At 43.3% G+C, this 21,967-nt stretch overlaps 1 protein-coding gene across 1 annotated transcript in view; it reads right to left on the reverse strand.

Moving 5' to 3' along the window:
• The window catches only part of LOC126095631 (A disintegrin and metalloproteinase with thrombospondin motifs 7-like), a gene marked incomplete at its 5' end in the record, with an annotated part of 619,647 nt that overhangs the window by 137,407 nt on the left and 460,273 nt on the right, over positions 1-21,967 (reverse strand). The window contains one exon of the mRNA XM_049910395.1: positions 20,881-21,005. Within this exon, the coding sequence (XP_049766352.1) occupies positions 20,881-21,005 (125 nt within the window). The remainder of the gene's footprint in view (positions 1-20,880; positions 21,006-21,967) is intronic.

A 21,967-nucleotide genomic window follows, 5' to 3' on the forward strand; every position in this document is an offset into this window, starting at 1 on the left:
CATGAATGTGGTGAAGCTACCCGAACCGTCCTCAAATTAGCCAATAAAACTTACTTAACAGCGTCTGACCTTACTAAGACTTTCCTGTCTCCCCGATTTGACACGTTGTTGTGCTGCATTGCCAAGTGGATTGCGGAAACCGTAACAATATTATTACATGTTTCACTACGTGGCACTCCATATTATTCAAGATGATGTCAACTTCTGTAGTGGACATCTTTTTCGACATTTAAATTTTATATTTTTCAAGCTCAGAAAATTGTTTCCTGTCTTTCCAGCAGTTGTATTTGTGTTTGTACGTAGTAAGAACCTTTCATACTTCCCAACGACAGCGAGTAGAGAGTTTGTAACAAACGAGGGTGAAGCTGTCCGTAGGGAATCAGGAAGCGAAAGTTTGTGTGGACGTTTGTGACAGGAAATGTGTATGGGCTGCGTTTCTTTTTTTCGTGTTTATATGCACAGTGTAGCCATATGAATCAATTAACAATGAAACTGCTTTAAAACCATTGTAAACTTTCAACCCTTTCCCTTTGCTAGCTTCTTCCTCATAGCTACGTGTTACTGACGATACTTGGTGGCAGAAGTACTAGATAGCAATTTGTGAACGACGTGGTGCCAAAACCTGCAAGTAAGTGTTGGCGTCGGTTGGACAGTTTACATATGACTTACGAGCGTTGCCTGTAGGCTTGAACAAAAATGCATGTGAGTAATGGTAGCGAAATCGAAGAAGACATCGTGTAAGTTCGTACGTCGCCTAACGTCCGCTTGCAAAGTAAAGCACAGTCCAAGACGCCTCGAGAAGAAAGGCGCAAGAGAAATGTGCTGGGAATTGCGACAGACACTGTGCGAGAATATGTCGGAGTGGTTCTTTTCTGCTGACCGATAAGGACTGTACGAGGGAAATTTGGGGGACACTATTTAGGCACTGTTTCTGTGAAGGTTTTCGTCAGCCATGACAACAAGACAGCGTCGACGATGCCTCCACGTCGATGAAATTGCATAATTTCTCGTGAAAACCTGACAGATAAGCTAACCTGGAATACACCGATTGCTAAAGCCCTCGGGAGTGCTAAATCGGCGGTATAGTAGAATCACGGCCAACTACACGACCCAGTCACATTAATGTGACCACCGCCTAAGTTCAGCGTCAACATGCAATAACTACTCACAGATGGCAGGGGAAGAACTAGCAGAGGAGTGTATGTAAAGGGCGTCGGTCGGGAAGGGGAGGAGGGGCAGGGACGGAGAAATAGTGCAATCTTTGACGTAATACGGAAACTGAGCGATTCATCCGAAGTCCAAAAGGGCATTGTCATTGGCTTTCGGGAGAAGCGTGAGAGCATTTCCGAAACGGCTCGTTTGTAAACTGTTCCTTTACAGCTGTCGTTACGGTAGACTGTCCATGGCAAAATGGCGCTATCCAAAAAAGGCGCCGAGGCAGTTGTGGTACACCAAGGGTCATAGGTGACAGGGGTGAACAACGGTTGCGGAGATGTGCACGGGTGAACAGACGTGCAACTGTTGATCATCTGACCGTCCAGACGAACCAAGGGGCTACCAACAGTGCCTCCTCAACGACTGTTCAGCGAACATTGCTCAGTATGGGCCTTCATACTAGGCGCCTGGTTCGTGCATCCATGCTGACTGTTGTCCATCGGCGACGAAGAGGGGAATTTGCAGGCCAGTACTGCAACTGGACATCCACCGGGTGGCGACAGATGCCTTTTCAGACGGGACACGTTTTATGATTCATCGGAGAGATGGCCATTGGCGTGTGCATCGTGAAACGTCTGAAAGCAAACACCTTGATACAATCGTCTTCAGGGTCCAGGTCGGAGCGTTGTAGTCCGCAGAATGTTTTCGTCACATTCCCTGGGTGGTCTCGTCATTCTGAAAGGCACAATGGATCAACAAGAGTACGAATCTATTCTTGGGGAGCATGTCTACTCCTACTTGCAGTTGTTTTTCATCGGCACTATGGCATCTACGAGCAGGACAATGCAACGTGTCATACAGCTCGCAGTGTAGATCCATGATTCGAAGAGCATCAGGATGAATTTACCGTACTCCCCTGGCCACCAGACTCCCCGATTTTTAACAGAATTGAGAATCCGTGGGACCACCTCGATCGAGCTGCACGATCGTGGATCCTCAACCGGAAAACCTAGCGCAGCTGGCCACGGTTGGTGTCGACATGGCTCCACATCTCTGTCAGTCTTACACGTTTCGCAGCGGCCAGCGTTGCAAATGTTTGTTATTCAGGGTTCTGACAGGTGGTCACGTTAGTGTGACTGCACAGTGCATTTACAGATACGTTTGAAGAGTTCTGGAATGAGTTGTAATAATGTACCCTAGATTCCAAAAACGCAGTAACTGCTCACTACTTGTCTCCCATTGTGGACGCCAATGTCTCAGACTGCCCATTGCATATGAGGTAATGAAAGGAGTAAGTCTATTGCGGCACAAAGTAACGGTAAGATAGCCCAAAAACTATCAGGAAGAAGCGTCAGTACTTTTAGATGACAATCAATAATTTAGAGATTCAGGATAAATTTATGCAAACCGTGTCATCACAACAATGACAGTCCGTACAATATTTTAGTGAACGGCAAACTCATCATTTTGCAATGGGCTTCTACGTCCCATAGAGGAATAGGTGGTAAGAGGCGCAGCACAAGTTCGGAGAGAACAAAGACGTGCAAGGAACCTGACGATGTCCTTGTTAAAGGAACCATTCCCCACTAACCTTAACCAAGTTAGGGAAATCACAAAAAAATTAAATTTAGGTGATCCCACGAGCATCTGAGCTCCGTTTCTCCTGAATGCGAGGACAGGGTGTTAATAGCAGCGTCAAATCGTTCGTTTACTTGTCAAGCTAGAATCATTGCCAGGGGGCATGTTTTTGGAGTTGTTGCTTTTATTTTATATGTTTTTTATTTTGATTTTTGGCCTGAAGCCTATACAGCCTCAGCATTATGGAGTTTTACACAGTAAGGTTGAATTAATCAAATAATTTTATAATTAGTTTTAAAACTACGATATTATTTTGATGCACGAGAGTAGTTGCCAATGGTTTATGACATCGGAATAGCATTAATTTTTTTTTTAACATATGGGAGTTAACTCCTAAGGTCATCAGTCCCTAAGCTTACACACTACTTAACCGAAATTATCCTAAGGACAAACACACACACCCATGCCCGAGGAAGGACTCGAACCTTCGCCAGGACCAGCCGCACAGTCCATGACCTCAGCGCCTTAGACCGCTCGGCTAATCCCGCGCGGCCAATAGCATTAAATCAACTTGCTGGTTTGCATACAGTTTACACTGAGAAAATAAATGACCGATGTCCTCTACTGTTCTTCCGTCACATTCACAGTAATGGTTGTCTCGAATGTGTATTCAGTAAAATTGGCTATGCAGTGATCCATTATACAATCTCATGCGAATTATGAACTAACAGTTTTTTTATTCGCCTTAATTGTGTGGAACCAGTGTTTCGAAGGAATGTGTGGTTGTATTTGACCATAATATTTCCCTATGATGCGTATTGATACCTGATATTCTTATTCCCAATGAAGTCTTATTCTTCTATATAGAGTAGTCTTCATGTGCTGCCACACCAAAGAAGGGTTTTCGCTAAAGTCATCAAAGTTCAAGAACGGAAGCCTCAAAAATTTTGTTTTCATTGTATCTGATGTCATATTTAATTGGGAAACTCGTTAGCCACCAGCGTAATGCATGGACCACGTACTGTAACTAACAGATTTGCTGCAAGTCTAGCACATACGTCCGCAGCCCGTGGTATTTGGTTAATTGGTATTGTGAATCGCTTATTAATAGCGATATTACATATAGCAGCACACCAACAATGAAATGGCCACTTCTATATTACAATGCTGGTGGCAACAGTAGAGGCGCTGCACGGTACTGAGCGGATACTTCACTCAGCAGAGTTGTGTTGTGTCCTGTGATATTCGCAGTCACACAGATAACTTCAAGAAACTCTTCCAACTCGAAAAAGATGGTTGCACAAACAAACTTGTCAAAAATAAGTACTTTACACCGAAGTGCTTAACGTATGATTGTTATATTTGTGCCGTAGGTAAACAGTAAAAACATAGTGAAAAGACCAGTACTGTATCGCTTTTGAATTTACGACCTGCGGTCAGTATCAAAACAGGGTACAGCTTGTCTGTGCTCTGCTAGAACGACTACCTTAGAGGATGTACTGGTACAGTTCGATGTGTATATCACCATGCGAAAGTGTTGCATAAATGTCACAATAAATCTGTTCTTGAGCAGTAAATATACATCCATTTTTCGCTTCTGCAGAAAAGTCATGAACTCAAAGTGGAATACGTGCGACGAATACAGCTTGCACAGTGGTTATCCAGCCATACTTTCCAGCCTTGGCGTTGCGCTGTCAATGTCGAGTGCACTTTCACTCCGAGTTGGTGTGGCGAATTTGCACATGCTTTCTTTTGTACCTGAAAATTTAGCTTCGCTTGTGATTGGAAACTATCAAGACGGGTAGAGTATCAGTGTATGCTCTGAAATAACTAGTGACGAAATCACTGAGTCATATCAGTCACCAGTCAGTCTACAAGGAAACGAACCAGGATGTTTTGTATATTATAGCATCACTATGAGCATGCCATTTAAATAACTGCAACATGATGGAAACACACATCACTATAAAAATATGAGTCGGCTCTCATGGAAGTAAAAGTGTCTAAGTTGACGCATTGATAGCAGGTCGACTCTTTTTATGATCCTCTTGCTCTTCTCGACTATTTAGGGTAGCTTACGATAATGCATCTCGTTTATATTCCTCCTTAAATATCAGAGGATAATCACATCGCTCAAATCTACACAGCGACAGAAATATTACGGAAAAATCACATTTAATGGACCACATGTGTCTCTACAACGCTAGTTAACATTCTACAGACTGATATTTGGGTCCCAATTTGCCTTAGTTGGGTTACAAGGCAAAATGGGAAACTCATGCGTCTCACTATAATCGAACCGTTCTCAAATTCTGATGACCCAAAGCTTCGAAACAACATCTTCTGGCAGGTGTGCTTTTCAAAAAATGACCTGTTCGCCGTCCCGTACAAAACAACACAAAAAGCGTCGTTGCAGTTGTTTGCACACACTCTGTATAGTGGAGAACGCCTCTCCCTTCCCCCTGCCTTCCTTAAATATTTCATTTCATTTACAGTACAATTAAAAATGAAGTTACATGGTAGCACTCCCGAATGGGGTTTTAACTCTATGACTAATGTTTGTTTCTTTCGGCTAACCTAGGTATTCGGGCTACCTTGGGTTTTTAGCTGTGATTACATATTTTCTAAAGGCTGTCGAGAAACCTTAAGAAGCGAAGTGCGATTAGCCTACGCCTGTCATGTTTTCCAGAGAAACTTCGCAAAGAGAGGCGGATAACGCGCTAAATATTGAGAGGAAACAGACAGCATAGCGTAAGGTCCCTTCAGTTAGCCAATGTTAACTCGGGAGAATGGGTTCAATTGCTCTACGACGAGTTAAAAATTTTTTGAAATTCTCCACTTAAAAATAAAAAGAAGCTGAATCTCCAATGTATTTCAGAATGAAATTTGTGGGATTGTAGGATGGTTATTGTCAATCACATTGGGCAAATCAATATGGGTTGCTCTAGTATGCTTTGGTATAATCGGAAGAAACGAATTTTCTGACAAGAAGAGACACTCAGCAGTTCGACCAGGGAGCGCGGAGGTGGAAGGTCCCAACAACACAATGCTCGCATTAAAACTCACACGAAAGAGGAGTTGATAGTGAGCTGTGTGATATTGTTAGAGAGGGCTTTTTAATCAAGTGGTCTCTGAGAGGCAGAAAGAGAGAATACGTCGTTACCTCATGGTGCATTTGTACCCTTGTTGTCATTGCTTATAGTTGTGGAATGCATGATTTTCTAGATAGCTACTCCTTCAGCTCTCTCCCTACTGAAGTACCACCTCTGCAAAGGCCGCAAAACACAGATGTGTCAGAACAGGGACCTACCCTACACTAAACGTCAAGTTTCTCCATATCTGTTCTGAAACTGTTCACTCTCTATTGTAGACTGGAATCTATCCTATGTTTTAATTTTCTGTTCGTCTATATCCTTATGTAGAGCCGTGTATATGGCGACGGTTGTCGGTTGTTAGTGGGGTTTGTTGGTTTCCTCGGTCAGACTTCAGGTGTCATTGTTGGATGTGAGGTCCACCAGTTATGCAAAACACCGTTTTTCTTAGTACCCAAACATGTTTCGGCACCACTGTGCCATCATCAGTGGGTTTTCGTTTTTATTTATTCTTTACATTTGGAGTGCATGAATTTTCTGGACCACTTTTGTGTTAATTACTACAGGTAGCTTGTCATGTTTTCGTGCGGCTAGCACTTCCATTCTCCGCATCATGCTGAGATGTTGTGATGTACACGTAACTATAACAAGTATTTTCCACAAATAACGTAGTAAAACACTTTTCACTTGTTTGGGTACTGAGAAAAACGGTGTTTTGCATAACTGGCGGACCTCACATCCAACAATTTTAACTGCAAACACGGCCAATACAAGGAGCTGCAAATCAATAGATGGATATTCAGGTGTCATATTCACATCTACCTTAATCAGATTAGAGACCCATGACCATTGAATCTCATTTGTTTTTTGGTTCATCTGTGCACCTTTCTTCATTAATGGAGGTATTTGAGACTTGGCACTCGAGGATGCTGCAGTTAACATTTATATATACTTGGCTTTTACTTTTACTGGTGGTGTTGGGTAGACAAGTGATTTTACTGCAACTCTGTCACCACAACTGGATTTGCACGCACAGTAACTGAATCCAGCATCAGTCGGAAAAATCGTGTTAATTTATCTTTTTTGTGAAACATAGTTTCCTACTCCAGCGCTGAAAACATTCTCGTGTCACTTGGGAAAAATATAAGTTTCAGAATGAGTTTCCTTTACTCTTGTGAGATTAATTTCTCTCAGATTCTGTCTATAGAACGAACACTTTCCACAATATGGCTGTGCGTTCACGTCACGAACGCTTGAGAGGATGAATATTGGGTTGCTTCTTCGTGTGCAGGTAGACACTATTTTCCACATGTTTCACGCTTCTCGCAGGCCATGGTAGTGTACGAGTATTCATAAATCCGGAACTTGAAACATAGGATTGACTTAGTGACGTACGGTCTTGCTTTAAAGCGAATAAATACTGTTATTACATGTTCAGGTGCAGCTGATGAACTGAAGACTAATATATCTGTGGCTGTTTCTCTATCCCGCTCTACGTATTTTTTTTATGTATATCTCATTATTTCCTTCACTCGTTTTTAGTTCCCATTCGCCAATATGGAGCAAGTGACTGAATGAACAATATCACTGCTGGAATTAAGTACAATGTGTCATTTTCCACTAGGTGGTCATTTTACTATTTTGATTTGTTCAGATTGACGCGATGTAGATGTTTCTTTCGGAACTATTACTTTCTTCAAGCGTTTGGCAGGACTGAGGGTATCTGCTACGAAAATAAGGAAGCAAGATTAGGCCTGAATGTACCGTCGATGACGACGTTATTAGAGAATGAACAGAACTTCCGTTTGTGGAAGAAAGTCGGCTGCACCAGAACACGAGTCAAGTGTCTTACCACCTTGCTCGTACCTGCTATCTGCAAACTTTAACGTACATAAAATGTTGACAACCTTTCAAGCAACCGTCCCCCCTCCCCTCTTGCTTAATGACAAAGAAAACGTTCTGAGAGACGTGGCGTTGCTATTATGAAGCGGAATTTTCTTTTGATCTTACTACAGTTATGGTCTATGTGAAGCCATGTTTGTGAGTGGAAGTGATTGCTCCCGGACAGTAAACCGATACTAGCGGTAGTGTCTTTATTTGATAGAAAACCACGTGTATCCAGAAGCGGCTATGGGAATAAAACACTGCTCCTCCAGAGGCGTGTACACCTGAGAAAGTCTAATAGAGCCAGGATGCAACAGGTGTCCAGAGGTTGTACGCTGTTAGTCTCAGCTCACCTTGAGGATGACGTTGGGTGTTACGGAAGTTTGTGCAATCCTTACGAGCCAGATGGTTACGCCAAGAACCTAAATATCACATTTATCTTCCTGCACCTTGGTTAAAAACTAAGCATAGTACAAAAAATAATTTTAACCGCCGTCAGTTAGTCAGTCGGTTGGCAGTTAAATCCATGGGGCACGACTAACAGCTGTACACACAACCTAATACATGTACACTTTGCAAACCACTTTACGGTGTATAGCGGAGAATACTTTCGGTACTACTATCTTTTCTCCTCTTTGTTGTTCCATTCACGAATTGCACAAGGGAAGAACAATTGTAGGTAAAGCTCCGTGTGACAATTAGTTTATCTGATTTTCTTGTCGTCATGATTTCGCGAGATGTACGTGGGAGGAATTAATATGTTGTTCGAATCTTCTTGGAACACACGATCTCATAATTTCAACAGTACCTATCTGTGGTGCTCAATACTTCTCTTTTAGGTCTGCCACTAGAGTTCGGGGAGGAACCCCACTGTGCTTTCGCGTCGAGAAAACAACCCGTGACAAACACACCGCTCTGCCTGGGTTCTTCTCTATGTATTGGTTCAAATGGCTCTGAGCACTATGGGACTTAACATCTGAGGTTAATGTCCCCTAGACTTAGGACTGCTTAAACCTAACTAACCTAAGGACGTCACACACATCCACGCCCGAGGCAGGATTCGAACCTGCGACCGTAGCAGCAGCGCGGTTCCGGACTGAGCGCCTAGAGCCGCTCGGTCACAGAGGCCGGCTCTATGTACTCTATTAATCATATTTGGTAAGGGTTGCAGACTGACAAACAGTGTTCAAGAGTAGGTTGAACGAATGTTCTGTAAGCCACTTCTTTTGTGGATGAATTATATTTCCTTAACATTTTCCCAATAATTAACAGCCTGTCGTCTGCTTTTCCTATTATTTGTTTTATGTGGATATTCCACTTTAGATTGCTCCCGATGCCTACACCTCGGTATTTTAAGTTAGTTACAATGGACAGTGTTAGTAAGTTAAGGTTTCTATTGATTTGTTGCCAATAACGTGACCAAACAGCAGTGAACCTCTTTGTCTCTTTACATTACATTTATTTAAATGGTGGCTGGTGACCTTGGGCAGCTTTCGGAAGGAAAGAATAAAGGAAGGAAAGAAGATTAAGTTTAACGTCCCATCGACATCGCGGTCATTAGAGAGGGAGCACAAGCTCGGATTGTGTCAAGGATAGGGGAGGAAACTGTCCGTGCACTTCAAAGAACCATCCCTGCACTTGCCTGGCGTGATTTAGGGAATCTGGTTGGACGGACAAGTGTTTGAACCGTCGTCCTCCCGAATGCGAGTACAGAGTGCCAACCACTGCGTCACCTAGTTCGGTGGTAGCTTTCGACAGTAGTTGCAGTTAACTTCTAGCAGCAATCCAAGTGCACCATTTCAAAATTTTGAAATTTCAAGGATGAGAATTTTGAGCAGTCTTTGGGGGACTTAGGCATTTTCACGCTGTTTCCGAGTGTTGTATGATTGCACGACTGAGACTTCATCGTCAACTATGGCCGACAGTAAAGCAGCATCACTGACACGCTTTAATATTACCAAATAGTCAGGACACTGATTTAGCTTTCGTGGCAGATGATTTAGCTGGGGAATAAGCCAAATTTAATTCACTATTCACATAATCTTATATGCACCTACCTACGATCTTAATTTTTCAACATTACATGGAAATCTACACCCCTTCAATGATTTTATGTGAGGCCATTATACTTCTTTTGTGGATCGAAAATACAATATACAATATTGAACTTAACTTTGCCACTGTGTTGGCTACATTTTTATTACTTTACTTTAAGCAAATATTAGATTAATTATTGCAGTATATGTTAAGGTTAATGAGTGTAATTGGTTATTTCCTGACAAAACCTATCGTAGAAATCTGGAGATGTTACTAGGGCAGAAGCACAGCGGTGGACGACCCACCCCCGTCATTTTAGAGCCACACATTGACGTCAGGGTCGTTCTGTCTCGGTGCCCAACAAATCTCAGCAGCACTTCGAGAACACTGGCGCAACACGCCGTGAAAAATTTCTCAACTAAGGGGGTGGGTTTGCAACACGAAGCTTTGTCGAGTCGCTCATACTCGACTACGATATGTGGTTGCTGTGATCACTATTGGTACGCTGCGGTGGTTCAGTTTTCCCTTTACGCAGAATCTGCTCTTAACTCTCTCTCTTTCTTGAGCCTTGTCCCGCGCAGTTATGCAGCGTCGGCCATGGTTAATCGGATGTGCAATGTTAATTTTAAGGGGTGGCTGGATGCCCTTCCTGTCGCCACCCTGTACCCCCCCCCCCCCCCCCCCCCAAGGACGGAATGAGTGTACCCCAATTGTCTGCGTCTAGTGTAAGCCATGGAAGAGTGCGAATGTCTTCAGATGGTTGGTTGGTTGGTTGTTTTGGGGAAGGAGACCAGACAGCAAGGTCATCAGTCTTATCGAATTAGGGAAGGACGGGGAAGGAAGTCGGCCGTGCCCTTTGAAAGGAACCATTCCGGCATTTGCCTGGAGCGATTTAGGGAAATCACGGAAAACCTAAATCATGATGGCCGGACCCGGGATTGAACCGTCGTCCTCCCGAATGCGAGTCCAGTGTCTAACCACTGCGCCACCTCGCTCGGTGTCTTCAGATGTCTGCGAGCCATGTAACTGAGGCGGAACGTGGGGACCAGCCCGGTATTCACCTAGCAGGATGTGGAAAATCGCCTAAAAACCACATCCAGGCTGGCCGGCACACCGGCTCTCGTCGTTAATCCGCCGGGCAGATTCGATACGGGGCCGGCGCGCCTACCCGAGTCCAGGAAGAAGCGCGCTAGCGCTCTCGGCTACACTGGCGGGTCAGAGTCTGCTCTTAACGTTTAACTCTAAATGTGAAAGATTATTATCTTTCTTCTGTTCGCCCAGAATGAATTCACAAAACACTACACGGCGATGTTTATCGTCACCGTGAAGGGAATCACCTTCTGGCAACCATATGATCCGGTAGCTTACTCTGGTGCCAATATGAACTTCTTGTACATCAGCACTCACTCCGAGTTTCTATTTAGCAATGTCAGATGGAATAATGTTCTGAGATAACTCATCTTTAGGAAAGGACGTCTTCATTGCTCAAAAAGGTGGTGTGAGAGTAATATGTGGTGCTCATCTACGATCGTCTTATAGGCATATGTTTAAGGAGTTGGGCATTCCGGCTACTGCTTCGCTGTATATTTATTCCCTCAAGAGGGTTTTTGTAAATTATTCGCTGCAGTTCAAAAGGAACAATGATGTACATAGTGACAATATCAGAAGGAAAAACGACATTCATTACTCCACACTAAGGTTATCTTTAGCACAAAAAGGGGCGCAAAATGCCGCAAGTAAATTATTTCGTCGCTTACCCTGTGATATAAAATGTTTGACAGGCGGCAAAGTAAAATTTGACAACAAATTGATAAAGTTTCTCATTAACAACTCCTATTCCGGAAAAGAACTTCTATCCTAGTAATGTGTGAAATGTGGTGGGTAGGAATTACTAACTCACATCTACATATTTTTAAAGAATTGTAAATTTTCAGCTTGCGGCCATTTTAACAAATTAACTTGCGATGTGTGTGTAAAACTACTCTTTCCACGTTATTACGATTTATCATGCAAAGATTCATGAAATTAACTATCTAACTACCTTCCTTCGTGTGGTACATAGTCTTATAAAGCGGATGAGTACTTTTGGTACATCTTATATTCGGAAGCTGGGCACAAAGTTTGAACATTGTTTTCAAATTACGGAAAAGGGCTGTAAGAATAATAACTAACAACAGTTGTCGAGCTCATTGTAAAGATCTGTTCAAGATGCTGGGGATTGTAAGTACACCATGTCAATACATTTACCAATCAGTTGCACACATCAGAATTGACACTGATAATTACTGCAGAAACAGGTCTGTGCATGAACATGGAGCAATAGCTAGATTGATCCTATATTTGCCTGGAAAGAATAAACATAAGATTGAAAAGACAATTTTCTAGCAAGGAATAAAACTGGACAGTAAATTGTGTAAGGAACTTAAAGGGATTACTAACAAAAATATATAAAGACAGTTAAACTTGCGAGTGAAGCAATACATTCTATACAGCGAAGGATTTTGTTAAAAAATGTAACAGAATAAATAATAACAAAGATAATAAAACAACTATCATTTGAGATAACAGTTTTACAATACGTCATTTCTATTTCTGGAAAAATCATCTCTTATAGTTAGCAAATGGGAAGTTACAGAATAAAAAGTTGGACACCAAAAATCGCGCCAATAGTCCTGATCTCCAGTTAATAATGAGTGTAATGTTGCATCGTGAAACAGTATGCTTATAGTTTGTGCAGTGTCTGGGAGTTGGTGATAAAAGAACGGAGTGGCGCTAGCCCTTTACTTTATCCTTGTAGAACAGGACTATACACTAAAGCAGCCTCCGTAGCCGAAGTCCCAAAGGCACCCCTGTGCGGTGGCGATCGACTGGTTCGAATCCTGGTGGTGGATGGAATCTTTCACTCCCGGTATTTGGCCAGCATACGCAGGACAGGTGGTGGGGTAAAGTTTCTGAGCACTATTCTATGCCCAAAGTCCTGGATAAAGGAGAATACGTATCGTGAAATTGGTCAAAAGTGTCATTTTCCGATTATTACCTCTTAATAATATTTGATCTCTCCTGAATAATTTGATGCATAATTTGTCAGTTAATTCCAATTGGATGCGTAGGTTTTATTATTTCGAAGTTAATAGAGCAAGTGTAAAATAATCCAGTCGATCTGCACTGACTTCGCTAAGTATCTCTATCTCCAGAAGTGTTACAGACGAAAACATTGTTGAGCTCCAGCAATGTTATGAAATGGCAACAAGAAACAATACACGTGACCTACAAGGGATGAAAAGATAAGTGTGGGCTACATTCTTCCACAAATTACCCACTGATGACACACCTGTATGTGGTCATTGCCCACCTAGTTCTGATTCATAGCGCAAGTACCGCGAAACTCAGGCAGCAGGCACCGAGAAACAATTTAGGCACAAAAATAGCATATCATCTGCAGTGATGGAAGCTATTAAACCATTCTATAGAGAGTTAACTCATCTTGACCCTCTTTCCAGATGTCTCCATGGTGGAACGCAAAACCTGAATGAGTCTTTCAATGATGTCATTTGGACCCGCATACAAAAAATGTCTTTGCAGGAATGAAAACTCTATGCTTGGGAGTTTGTGATGCTGTGATAACGTGTACTGATGGTAATAAGGGAAGAATTAGCATAGTAAAGCAACTTGGTATCTCTACAGGAGCCAACACACTGCAAGCCTTGCAACGAATGGATCGACTCAGGATCATGAAAGCCCAGCGTGCAGCAGAGGAAATGACTAAAGAAGCAAGAGGCAGGAAAAGAAGGAAGCTTCTAGGTTTACAGGATGATGAAGAATAGGATCCAGACAATGTTGATAATGGGCCTGGCTGTTTCTAGGAGCTAGCTTGCCTCCATATGTGAGTTAATATCAAATTAAACGTTTAAACTTGATTTCCTGAAAATGGCATTTTTAAAGATATTTGAGCCATTATCTCAGGAACTATTACAGATACGTTTATCTAATTTTACATTATGTTACCACTTAGTATAGTGCTGCTGCTGAACCACCAAAACATTTCTACCTATAATGGTTTTTTACTAACAGAAGCAAAAGCGGATTTTAAAAAATTGAACATAAATTTAAAAAGATCGTAACTTACTAATTATTTGTCTGTGTATTATGATACTCGTTCGTTAAACAGAAAAGGAGTGAGAGTGAAACTATATTTCCCAAAAATTTCAGATCTCTATCTCTCGAAGGTTCTGAGATAATGGGTCACCAACATTGCAAATTTAATACTGTAGGTTGTAACGGAACATATTAAAGGCTTTACTGTACCGAAGTATGCGATACCCTCCAAATTCAACCAGTTTAACGAGTATTTATGATTATAGAAAAGTTATTGTGTATGTTAACAATGATTGCGTAACATGTCTCCATAAACAGTCAACCCATTAAATTATACTGAATAACTAACCCACACAAAAGTTAATATCACTTGATCACTGATACAGCAAATGTCATCATGTAAAAACACTGAGTTCATCTTAAATAATTAATATGAAGTATGAAAAATAGTGTACAACTTAGGTATTTTGGATCTCCTTAAATAAAAATCACCCAGTGAAACCTATTTGTTCACTAGGAGCGGTTTCACTTAGTATTCACGAAATCAATCCTGTTTTAGACGAAAACCAATGTATTTCTTAATAATTCATGTTAATTACTTATTTATGCAAATTAGATAAGTCAATTGACAAACTTCTAAAAAACGGACTTTTTGTAACAAAGAATTATTCTGTCAAGTCAACAAATCTGTCTGTCATTTTAATAACATGTTAAATTATGTCACTCGATGCAAATTAATAACTTTTCTGCACAAATTATGATAACAGATGTACATGTGACTTGTAAACTATATCTCTTTTTAGTAGTTCTTTGACAATGTTATAAGTACAAGCAGCAAGAAGGGTCGAGAAGCAGTCGGAATGTCACTTTGGTACAGTGTGTTAGTGTGTTATTGTTTGAGGTGGATAAACAATGCAAAGAACATGTAAAGGAAGTTGTGTTGTGTCATAGTCTTTGGTGGACAGTGGAATTAAGATGGCCACCAGAGAAATAAATATTTGAAGTTTACATATTTGTTGGTTTCGTTCATCCTTTATCATCAAAAGCATATAAAACAAAACACGGGAGCTCATGTTTTTAACCCTAGACAACCAGATTTAGAGCCAGCATCAACATCGAGACACAACAGCGATCCAGCAAGCAGCAGTGATTACTACAATGCATTGTAATGGCGCCAACCTAACATCAAGTGCTAACAAGCTCCGTAAATGGGAGTGAAATAGTGCGATTATAGCAATTAGCAATATCTACGACCAGGCGACCATTACAAGGTGTAGGATGTACGTATTCTCCTTATTCTAAACTTCTCCGCAGTGTCTCACGAAGCGAGAGAAAGTACCAGTGTTGATGGTGATCTGTTCTTCGGATGAGAAGTTGAAGCTCGGCCGGACCCCTTGGTTCTTCTCCAGGGAAGTAAGCTTTGTCTGGCACCACGTTTCACACCCCTCCCCCCTTCATTTATAGCAATACAAACCCAGGACTACACTGTAGAAGCACTAATCACAGTCATCAACACACATCATAATAGGTCAGAGGAAAGCAACGGCGAATCGGTTCCACAGCGACCTTGCCATAAGCGCCACTGCAGGATACCTGCATCTCCTCCGCCTTCACTGATTCACTGAGTATGGGACTATTTATTATTACTGTACACTACTCGAATAATTATGAGGTCCCATACTCCGAGGAGCGTAGGGAACGATGCAGGAGACCCGCACCGCTGACTAGGCAAGGTGCTAGCGGAGGTGGTTTGCTATTGACTTCCTCCGACTGTTATGGGGAGGAATGGTGATGATGAAGACAACACAACATCCAGTCATCTCGAGGCAGGGAAAATCGCTGACCTGCCGGAAATCGATCCCGGGACCCCGTGCGCGGGAAGCGAGAACGCTGTGGCAAGACCACGAGCTGAGGACACTAGAATAAGGTAGTAAGGTAGCCCTGTTTTAAGCGGACTGGCCATGTATCGGGTGGGGGGGGGGGAGGGGGAAGGGGGCGGCTCGAATCTTCATCCGGCCTCGCTAATTTAGTTTTTCCGTGATTCCCCTAAATTACTTCATGCAAATGCTGCAATCGTGCAATCGTTCCACTATAAGGCCACAGCCGACGACCTGTTCCTTGTTGTGTGATTTAAAATGCGGCAAATCTTATATAGGGCAAACGACTCGTACTGTGCAGATCGCATTGTAGAACATCAACGGCATACTCGCCTTCTTCAGCCTTGTAAGTCTGCCATCGCCGAACACTGTATTTCCGCTGGTCATGCCATAAATTACAATGAGACAAAAACTGTGGCCCATACGTCTAACTTGTGGGGTTTGATTATTAAGGAATCCGTGGAAATACGGCTGTCTGACAATGAGTCTCTTATTAATCTTGACGGCGGTTACCAGTTGAATTCGGCATGGAATCCAATCGTCGAAAAACTTCGTGTCCTCCGTAGCCGGCGTAGTTCTGTGATGGATCCGCGGGAACACAATCGAATTGATTTCGATGCGGCGAGTTTTCAGCACGGAGGGATCGCGGCTTAGCAGAATCGAACGCGCTCAAGTTGCGCACGCGCAACGCGCATGTGCCGGAAGGGCCGTAAGTACCAGAGCTCAGGGAGTTTTTGCCAGTATCACCTGAAGATGACCGGAAGACTCTGCGCCGAAATATTGTGGCAGGAAGTTGCAAACATCAGGCAGTTCGCCCGATATTTTGTGGAATACCTGCCCCTTCCTTGTCATACTAGACCTGTAAGTACAGGGTTATTACAAATGATTGAAGCGATTTCACAGCTCTACAATAACTTTATTATTTGAGATATTTTCACAATGCTTTGCACACACATACAATAACTCAAAAAGTTTTTTTAGGCATTCACAAATGTTCGATATGTGCCCCTTTAGTGATTCGGCAGACATCAAGCCGATAATCAAGTTCCTCCCACACTCGGCGCAGCATGTCCCCATCAATGAGTTCGAAAGCATCGTTGATGCGAGCTCGCAGTTCTGGCACGTTTCTTGGTAGAGGAGGTTTAAACACTGAATCTTTCACATCACTCCACAGAAAGAAATCGCATGGGGTTAAGTCGGGAGAGCGTGGAGGCCATGACATGAATTGCTGATCATGATCTCTACCACGACCGATCCATCGGTTTTCCAATCTCCTGTTTAAGAAATGCCAAACATCATGATGGAAGTGCGGTGGAGCACCATCCTGTTGAAAGATGAAGTCGGTGCTGTCGGTCTCCAGTTGTGGCATGAGCCAATTTTCCAGCATGTCCAGATACACGCGTGAAACTTGCCCGCACGCGTTCAACCGCTTCCTCACTCACTGCAGGCCGACCCGTTGATTTCCCCTTACGGAGGCATCCACAAGCTTTAAACTGCTCATACCATCGCCGAATGGAGTTAGCAATTGGTGGATCTTTGTTGAACTTCGTCCTGAAGTGTCAAAAAATGGTTCAAATGGCTCTGAGCACTATGGGACTCAACATCTTAGGTCATAAGTCCCCTAGAACTTATAACTACTTAAACCTAACTAACCTAAGGACATCACACACACCCATGCCCGAGACAGCATTCGAACCTGCGACCGTAGCAGTCCCGCGTTTCCGGGCTGCAGCGCCAGAACCGCACGGCCACCGCGGCCGGCACTGAAGTGTCGTTGCACTGTTATGACTGACTGATGTGAGTGCATTTCAAGCACGACATACGCTTTCTCGGCTCCTGTCGCCATTATGTCTCACTGCGCTCTCGAGCGCTCTGGCGGCAGAAACCTGAAGTGCAGCTTCAGCCGAACAAAACTTTATGAGTTTTTCTACGTATCTGTAGTGTGTCGTGACCATATGTCAATGAATGGAGCTACAGTGAATTTATGAAATCGCTTCAATCATTTGTAATAGCCCTGTATGTAAATGCCTATATTTATAAATTACGTTGTTTTTAGAATCAAATTTTCACTCTGCAGCGGAGTGTGGGCTGATATGAAATTTCCGCTGATAGTATTGTTGTAAAATTCTAATACCGCGATATGTCCAATACACATGTAAAAGTGACCTAAGGACGAATAAAATTCTTCGCCTACCTCTACATCATACTCCGAAAGCTACCTAATGGTGCGTCGGGGAGAGTACTTCTCGTATCATTAACTGATCTGCCCTACCCTGCTCCACTCGCGAATGGCGCGTGGGAGAACGATCGTCGGTAAACCTCTACATTGGCTTCAATTTCGGGAATTTTCTGGTCGTTATCATTTCCCGAGATGTACATGGGAGGAAGTAATACGTTGTCCGACTCTTTCCAGAAAGCGCTCTGTCGAAATTTCAATAGTGAACCTCACCACGATGGACAGCGCATCTTTTGTAGCGTCTGCCAATGGAGATGGTTTAGCATCTCCGTAACGCTCTCGTGCCGACTGAACGATTCGGTAACGAAACGCGCCAGTCTTGGATCTTCTTTATCTTTTTTGTCAATCTTACATGGTAAGGATCCCACATATGTGAACAATATTCAATAATCGGTCGTTCCAGCGCCTTGAGGCCACTACTTTCGTGGATGAGTTACATTTCCTTAAGATTCTTCCTATGAATCTTCGTCAGGCATCTGATTTTTCTACTGTTTGTCATTTCACTTCAAGTCGCTCCGGATCGTTACTCCTACATATTTTACGGTATATACTGTTTCCAAAAGTTTGTCATCAATAGCGTAGTTGTACAATAGTGAATTTCTTGTTCTACGTATGCGAATGTTGTATTTATTTAGGATCAGGGTCTTCTGCCAGAGCCTTCACCATTCATCAGTCCTCTGAAGATCACTTTTTTATGGACAATCGCACCATCTGCGAACAGCTTTTAAGAGCATCCGGCTCTACTATATCACTTATATAAAGAAGGTGGACCATTGATCGTGACCGGGCGAAATATCCCACGAAATAAGCGTCAAACGAAAAAACTACAAAGAACGAAACTTGTCTAGCTTGCAGGGGGAAACCAGATGGCGCTATGGTTGGCCCGCTAGCTGGCGCTGCCATAGGTCAAACGGATATCTACTGCGTTTTTTTAAATAGGAACCCCCATTTTTTAAATTACGTATTCGTGTAGTACGTAAAGAAATATGAATATTTTAGTTGGGCCACTTTTTTCGCATTGTGATAGATGGCGCTGCAATAGTCACAAACGTATGGCTCACAATTTTAGACGAACAGTTGGTAACAGGTAGGTTTTTTTAATAAAAATATAGAACGTAGGTACGGTTGAACATTTTATTTCGGTTGTTCCAAAGTGATACATGTAACTTCGTGAACTTATCACTTCTAAAAACGCATGCTGTTACAGCGTGATTACCCGTAAATACCACATCAATGCAATAAATGCTCAAAATGATGTCCGTCAACCTCAATGCATTTGGCAATACGTGCAACGACATTCCTCTCAACAGCGAGTAGTTCGCCTTTCGTAATGTTCGCACATGCATTGACAATGCGCTGACGCATGTTGTCAGGCGTCGTCGGTGGATCACGATAGCAAATATCCTTCAACTTTCCCCACAGAAAGAAATCCGGGGAGGTCAGATGCGGCGAACGTGCGGGCCATGGTATGGTGCTTCGACGACCAATCCACCTGTCATGAAATATGCTATTCAATACCGCTTCAACCGCACGTTAGCTATGTGCCGGACTTCCATCACGTTGGAAGTATATCGCCATTCTGTCATGCAGTGAAACATCTTGTAGTAACATCGCTTGAACATTACGTAGGAAATCAGCATACATTGCACCATTTAGATTGCCATCGATAAAATGGGGACCAATTATCCTTCCTCCCATAATGCCGCACCACACTGCTGATGTTCCACTTGGATTTTCCGTTGCCCAATAGGGCATATTATGCCGGTTTAGGTTACCGCTATTGGTGAATGAAGCTTCGTCGTTAAATAGAACGCGTGCAAAAATTTGTCATCGTCCCGTAATTTCTCTTGTGCCCAGTGGCAGAACTGTACACGACCTTCAAAGTCGTCGCCATGCAATTCCTGGTGCATAGAAATATTGTACGGGTGCAATCGATCTTGATGTAGCATTCCCGATTGCCGCGCAATTTGTGTGCTACTGATGTGCGGATTAGCCGCGACAGCAGCTAAAACACCTTCTTGGGCAACATCATTTGTTGCAGGTCGTGGTTGACGTTTCACATGTGGCTGAACACTCTCTGTTCCCTTAAATAATGTAACTATCCGGCGAACGGTCCAGACACTTGGATGATGTCGTCCAGGATACCGAGCAGCATACATAGCACACCCCCATTGGGCATTTTGATCACAATAGCCATACATCAACACGATATCGACCTATTCCGCAACTGGTAAACGGTCCATTTTAACACGGGTAATGTATCACGAAGTAAATACCGTCCGCACTGGCGGAATGTTACGTGATACCACGTATTTATACGTTTGTGACTATTACAGCGCCATCTATCACAAAGTGGAAAAAGTGGTCCAACTAAAACATTCATATTTCTTTACGTACTACACGAATATGAAATAAAAAATGGAGGTTCCTATTTTAAAAAACGCAGTTGATATCCGTTTGAGCTATGGCAGCGCCATCTAGCGGGCCAACCATAGCGTCATCTGGTTTCCCCCTTCAAGCTAGACGAGTTTCGTTCTTTGTAGTTTTTTCGTTTGATGCTTATTTCGTGAGATATTTGGCCCGGTCACTATCAATGGACCACCCTGTATTGTAAACAGTGACGGTCTTACCACACTTCCTTGGAATGTTCCGAAAAATTACCTTGACATCTGTCGATTTTGTTCCGTTAAGGGCGACTTGTTGAGTTCTATCCGCAAGGGAGTGTTGAACACAGTCGCGAATCTGGTCTGGTACTCGATAAGCTCGATTTTTTTTTTAGTACATGGAAGTGCAGGACGATGTCAAATACCTTACTACTACAACAACAACTACTGCTACTAGATCACTGACTACGCTGTGGCAACGTTCAGAGCAGCGGCTGTGCAGCAGCTGGGGGTGCCCGGAGGCGAACCCCCGGCACGCTCACCCGGCAGCGGCCGGAGATGCACATGTCCCTGGTGCCGGGCTTGCACGGGGTGCCGTCCTTGACGCGCGGTGCCAGCGTCGAGTAGACGCGGTCCTCGTTGATGCACACCAGTGCGCATGGGTTTGCTGCAAAGAGACAGACCAGGTTTACCGACAGTCCTTGCAGTCCCTATTGCAAGCAAAGGCGAATGTTCCAGTTCTTTATTTAACTGATTACTAGTTTCACGTTACCTGAACCCATTTTCATATCATCCTGTGGGATGGAAAGTTAAAATTTCAAATTGTTTCAATAACTGAGTGGATGTTACGGATACAAAGCGTACCGTACCATGATATACGAACCAGACTGATAAAACACTGTTTTCGGTACTAGCATGCAGACCGTATTAAGACTGTTTCCAGGGCACTGAGCAGACAGACCATTCCATTAGAACCACCTGATGATGGCGGAAAGGTTATTCGCCGAAATATCGTGGGATTTCAACGATCGCATCTGGCTGGACACCCGAGAGCCCTGGAAACAACAGATACGCCAGGAAAGCCTCCGATCACGTGTTAAGACTGTACATGCACGTGTAACAGAAACCCGCCAGGGTAGCCGAGAGCGCTAATGCGCTGCTTCCTGGACTCGGGTAGGCGCGCCGGCCCCGGATCGCATCAGCCCGGCGGATGCCGGCCACCCTGAATGTGGTTTTTAGGCGGTTTTCCACATCCCGCTAGGTGAATAACGGGCTGGTCCCCAAGTTCCGCCTCAGTTACACGACTCACAGACATTTGAAAAACGTTCGCACTATTTCATGACTTACACTAGATGCAGTCAGCTGGGGTACACTACTTCCGTCCCAGGGGGTTCAGGGTGGCGGCAGGAAGGGCATCCGGCCACCCTCTGTAATTAACACTGCCAAATCCGTCATAACGAAGCCGACCCCGCGTTGGAGTGGGACAAAGAAACGAGAAAGAAAGAAAGAAAGAAAGAATGCACGTTGTAAGTAGGCTGTTGAGGTTTTCTTATTGGTAACGCCATGTAGCGCTCTGTATGAAAAATCACTGGCTGTGCTGTGTGCAGTCTGTGGCTAGTTTGCATTGTT

The sequence above is a fragment of the Schistocerca cancellata genome, chromosome 8, assembly GCF_023864275.1.
Source record: "Schistocerca cancellata isolate TAMUIC-IGC-003103 chromosome 8, iqSchCanc2.1, whole genome shotgun sequence".
Classification (NCBI taxonomy): Eukaryota; Metazoa; Arthropoda; class Insecta; order Orthoptera; family Acrididae; genus Schistocerca; species Schistocerca cancellata.